Here is a 5,602-nt window from a genome sequence, read left to right on the forward strand (position 1 = left end):
AGTGCAGGTGAAGGTCCGGGCCGGCGGAGCGAGAACGACGACGACGAGGTTCGATAGAGACGCGAGGAAAGAGAAGCGATGGAGGAATAAAGGAGAGAAGATGATGGACGTGTGGAGGGCCAGTGGGCGGGGCTTATAGAGACGTATAAATAATGACGTGTTCGGTTCATTTGAATGTCTCAGATAAACGTTGTCAACATGTAAATAAGTCGGAAATTACTGAAATAATAAACTTTTATCTTCCGAGACGATTTTTTTTTTAAGATAAAAGAGAAATAATAATTTTTATAAGAGAAAAACGTACAAAAAAAAGACTTAAACAATAGTTTTACATCAAGTATTAATTATTGCTCTGGTGCATTTAAACTCTTTTCAACACGTTACAGACACGTTACAGACACGTTACTGACACGTTACTGACATGTTACTGACGTGTCTGCTCGGGTCTCAACATTCCTGACGCTCCAGACCCGCTCGCCGTCGTCTGACCTCCAGTAACAAGCAGGACGACGACGCACAACGACTCACACTTTTATAGACATGACACACAAGTGGACTCTCAGGAGTTGGCTCCGGTCCGCGGGCCTCGGACCACCTTGATTCTGGCCTCCTCGTCCAGCTCGTCCAGGATCCTCTCCTGTTTGACGGACAGGATGGTGTAAGCGACTGGACGGGAGTCAAAGGTCACTTCTGGTCACATGACGCAAACTCAACAATTCTGACATTAACTTAGATCAAATTAATTCAAACCTTATATTCTGATCGGATTAAAACAATTTATTTATCGATTTAAATTGATTATATTTATCTATTCAAACTCAATATAGTTATGAATTTAAATCAAATATATTTATCAATTTAAACTAAATATCTTTATCAATTTAAATCAAATATATTTATCAATTTAAATCAAATATATTTATCAATTTAAACTAAATATCTTTATCATTTTAAATTAAATATATTTATCAATTTAAATCAATTATATTTATCAATATAAATCGAATATATGTATCAATTTAAACTAAATATATTTATCAATTTAAATCAATTATATTTATCAATTTAAATCGAATATATGTATCAATTTAAACTAAATATATTTATCAATTTAAATCAAATATATTTATCAATTTAAATCAAATATATTTATCAATTTAAATCAAATATATTTATCAATTTAAACTAAATATCTTTATCAATTTAAATCAATTATATTTATCAATTTAAATCGAATATATGTATCAATTTAAACTAAATATATTTATCAATTTAAATCAAATATATTTATCAATTTAAACTAAATATCTTTATTAATTTAAATCAAATACATTTATCAATTTAAACTAAATATATTTATCAATTAAATCAAATATATTTATCAATTTAAACTAAATATATGCATCAATTTAAATCAAATATATTTATCAATTTAAATCTTTTTTTTTGTTTATCAATTTAAATCCAATATATGTATCATTTTAAATTAAATATATTTATCAATTTAAATCAAATATATTTATCAATTTAAACTAAATATCTTTATCAATTTAAATCAAATACATTTATCAATTTAAATCGAACATATGCATCAATTTAAACTAAATATATTTATCAATTTAAATCAAATATTTTTATCAATTTAAATCGAATATAATAATAAATGCTAAAGTCTTTTTTATTATTCAATTCAAAACGATGACATATATTAACATAAAGATTATTTAAATCAATGTAATCATAATATACTAACACAAGTGGTACTTTAATGACATATTAATCAATTTACATCGATACATCGATCAATATGAAACTATGATATTTTTAAACGCGACTCATAAAAGAATAATAAACGACAGTTATAAAACATATTTCTTTCACAATACTGTGCTGCCCCCTAGTGTCGTGAAACCTTATAGGGATCATGTATTGATTATTTAATATTTCTCACAACAAATCGATGTATTTTAAGATGATCGATATTAAAAATTAAACCAAAGTCAAACAAGATTGAAGTCTGACCTCGACAGCGGAAGTGACGTCGTCACGGTTGTATAACAGCGTTTGTTGATAAAGTTATTTCAAAGGATACAGATCCCGACGGTGAAGGCTCCGAAGGCGAGACCGGTCTTTATGTTCCTGCTGCGGATCTTCGCTGCATTTTTCGTCCAGTAGTCGAGCTCTTTGTTGAGGTAAAGGTTATGTTGTGGACCCGCTGCCCTCGTCTGCTTGTCCGCCATGTTTGTTCTGGAGCAGGAAGGAGTGAAACGTCCGCTCTTAAACTCACAGCGCCCCCTGCTGGTTGGGAGTGAGCCGCTGAAAAAGTTTATTTTACTTTATTGAGTTTAGGAAACATATTTTTACTTTAAAATTTATAGACATAAGCGAGCGGTGTTTTATAGGAAAAAAAGAGCTAATTTATTTGCACTTTTTGTGCCTGTTTTCTTAGTATTAAATATTTATATTTTTTTAATAAACTATAAACCATAAAATAATAAAATAGTAATTAAAATAAATACAGAATAATACAAATATTTTTAAATAAAAAAAATCGTGAAGTGCTGCTAAATAGTGATATAGTAACGTAAAAAAGAAATCAATATGTCATTGTTTTTTTTTTTAAACAAGTTTTAAGCAACACGTTTTAAAAAAAAGAGCAGCTGAGCTTCAGACGGAACTTTTTTCCTAACATCTGAGTTATTCATGTTTGATCAGCAAAGTTTATCATTAAAATATCCATGTTTGGACATTTCTCTGCTTTAGGTAAGTAAGTAAGTAATTTGTATTTATATAGCGCTTTTCCAGACCACAGAACGTTCTCAACAGATAAAACCTCTCAGGAGTGAAGGACAAGCGTGTGTGTGTGTGTGTGTGTGTGTGTGTGCTGAGTACCCACTCAGGGAGTCAAAGGTCACAGGTCTTTAATTCACCAGGTCAAGTGCTGAAAACGGGTATAAAAAAATCTTCTCGTGTGTTCAAGTGTGGAAATGTAAACTCTTTGGCAGCTGCGAGAAACATGAACTCGGCTCTCTGGCGCCCTCTAGGACCCCTCACAGGGCGACGAGGTACCGGGCCCGGCGTGGAAGGAGTCCGGCAGGTTCTTGGCGTACTCCACCAGCTCGTACGAGTCGCGGATGTCGGTCAGGCCGAACCAGAAGACCGTCCACGTGCCTTTGACGAAGCTCCCGTCAGAATGTTTGAAGTACCTGGAGAGGCAGAAGGAGTAGATCAGCGGGGGGCCCCCCAGCAGGACGTGTCACGGGGACCAGTACCAGGGGTTGATCTTGTTGGTGGCTCTGGACCTCCAGAAGAGCTTCCCCAGGTCTTGCCGGATGCACTCCCACAGGATGTGGCTGGTGCCCTGGCCCTGCTTGCTGCTGCTCACCACCAGCTTGTCCAGGTACGGCGTGCCGCTGTTCACCGTCTCCATGGTGATGATGGCCGCCGCCGTGTACCTGCCATCCCATAGTAAGCGTGAGTCACACTCCCCCGACTCCCCCCGGCGGACGCGCCTCACCCTTCGGAGAGGTAGATGGAGTGCAGGCGCCCCCTCAGCGACTCGATGTAGTCTCGCCTCAGGGTCTTGTCGAACGACGTGTTGATCAGAGCCAGGAGACGATCCACGTCGATCTCCTCCAGAGAGGAGTACCTGGAGTAGCACCGGCCCGTGAGTGACCAGTTACACTTCAACGTACATATAATGACATCATAATAAATCATTTCAATGACTAGTGCAGTCAAATAATGATGACAACATAGAGCTACACACACTCACACACTAGTAGAAATACACACCATTAAACACACAAACATTGAAAACGCAAACTACACACATGACCTAATACACACTTTTGATAACATCCACACAAACACAACACATGTAAACACAACTACACAAGAACACACACTTTGTGTGAAATGTTCAATTGTAAACATAATAAAATGATGTTCATTCGATATAAAATGAGAAATACATACATGTATTTTCTAAAAGTGTTATAGTTAATGAGACGAATAAATAATAATAATGATTATAATGACAACACGGTTCATTCTTACCGGTGTATGGGGTCTCCGTTCTTGAAGAGCGACCCAGAACCTGTGGCACACACACAAACACACACACACACACACACAACAGTGCATCAGTGACGGTCAGCACTGTGGGGTCAGGGGTCAGCTCTCACCGCGGTGGCTGAACAGCTCGGTCAGCAGCGTGTCGGCCGAGGTGATGGCGGCGGTGGACTCTCCGGGCAGCTGGTTGAGCAGTCGAGCGATGGTGCAGACTCTGTGGCGCTCGGCCTCCGTCAGCCAGGGCGACGTGGACAGAGAAGGGAGGTCGCCCGGCAACGACACCGTGGCCAGAACCTGCAGCAGACGCACATGTTGTCAACAACACAAGAGCAACAACTTGTTTGTATTTCTTATGTAAAAAAATCCAAATATCTTTAATATTTACAATTTACATTTTTTTCTACGTGTGTGTAACAGGGTTTGTTAAGCGTGTGTCTAAGAAGGTTTATGTAACAAGGTTTGTGTGTAACAAGGTTTGTAATACGTGTGTGTAACAAGTTTTATTATGCGTGTGTGTGTAACAAGGTTTGTAATACGTGTGTGTAACAAGGTTTGTCATGCGTGTGTGTGTAACAAGGTTTGTAATACGTGTGTGTAACAAGTTTTATTATGCGTGTGTGTGTAACAAGGTTTGTAATACGTGTGTGTAACAAGTTTTATTATGCGTGTGTGTGTAACAAGGTTTGTAATACGTGTGTGTAACAAGGTTTGTCATGCGTGTGTGTAACAAGGTTTGTTACGAGTGTGTACATGGTTTGTTATATGTGTGTGTAACAAGGTTTGTTATGTGTGTGTGTAACAAGGTCTGTTACGTGTGTGTAACAGTGTGTGTCACGTGTGTGTAACAGTGTTGTGTCACGTGTGTGTAACATGGTCTGTTACGTGTGTGTGTAACAAGGTCTGTTACGTGTGTGTAACAGTGTTGTGTCATGTGTGTGTAACAGTGTTGTGTCACGTGTGTGTAACAGTGTTGTGTCACGTGTGTGTAACAGTGTGTGTCACGTGTGTGTAACAGTGTTGTGTCACGTGTGTGTAACAGTGTGTGTCACGTGTGTGTAACAGTATTGTGTCACGTGTGTGTAACAGTGTTGTGTCACGTGTGTGTAACAGTGTTGTGTCACGTGTGTGTAACAGTGTTGTGTCACGTGTGTGTAACAGTGTGTGTCACGTGTGTGTAACAGTGTTGTGTCACGTGTGTGTAACAGTGTGTGTCACGTGTGTGTAACAGTATTGTGTCACGTGTGTGTAACAGTGTGTGTCACGTGTGTGTAACAGTGTTGTGTCACGTGTGTGTAACAGTGTGTGTCACGTGTGTGTAACAGTGTGTGTCACGTGTGTGTAACAGTGTTGTGTCACGTGTGTGTCACGTGTGTGTAACAGTGTTGTGTCACGTGTGTGTAACAGTGTGTGTCACGTGTGTAACAGTGTGTGTCACGTGTGTGTAACAGTGTGTGTCACGTGTGTGTAACAGTGTGTGTCACGTGTGTGTAAAAGTGTGTGTCACGTGTGTGTAACAGTGTGTGTCACG

At 38.4% G+C, this 5,602-nt stretch overlaps 2 protein-coding genes across 2 annotated transcripts in view; both read right to left on the minus strand.

Moving 5' to 3' along the window:
* Positions 1–518: 518 nt before the first annotated feature.
* Positions 519–2,246, minus strand: LOC148064657 (cytochrome c oxidase assembly factor 3 homolog, mitochondrial-like). Its single transcript, XM_087809921.1, has 2 exons — positions 2,093–2,246; positions 519–666 (listed from the first exon to the last, which is right to left on the minus strand). The coding sequence occupies exons 1-2, from the start codon at positions 2,238–2,240 to the stop codon at positions 560–562; spliced, it is 255 nt and encodes an 84-aa protein (XP_087666047.1). The 5' UTR covers positions 2,241–2,246; the 3' UTR covers positions 519–559.
* Positions 2,247–2,904: 658 nt separating this feature from the next.
* Positions 2,905–5,602, minus strand: part of nags (N-acetylglutamate synthase) — a 9,918-nt gene continuing 7,220 nt past the window's right edge. Inside the window, exons 3-7 of the mRNA XM_087809920.1 lie at positions 4,188–4,368; positions 4,060–4,099; positions 3,518–3,649; positions 3,273–3,455; positions 2,905–3,206 (exon numbers count right to left, since the gene is read on the minus strand). Coding sequence (XP_087666046.1) covers positions 3,041–3,206; positions 3,273–3,455; positions 3,518–3,649; positions 4,060–4,099; positions 4,188–4,368 — 702 coding nt within the window. The 3' untranslated portion in view covers positions 2,905–3,040. The remainder of the gene's footprint in view (positions 3,207–3,272; positions 3,456–3,517; positions 3,650–4,059; positions 4,100–4,187; positions 4,369–5,602) is intronic.

This window comes from Callionymus lyra, chromosome 15, assembly GCF_982586985.1.
Source record: "Callionymus lyra chromosome 15, fCalLyr1.hap1.1, whole genome shotgun sequence".
NCBI classification, from domain to species: Eukaryota; Metazoa; Chordata; class Actinopteri; order Syngnathiformes; family Callionymidae; genus Callionymus; species Callionymus lyra.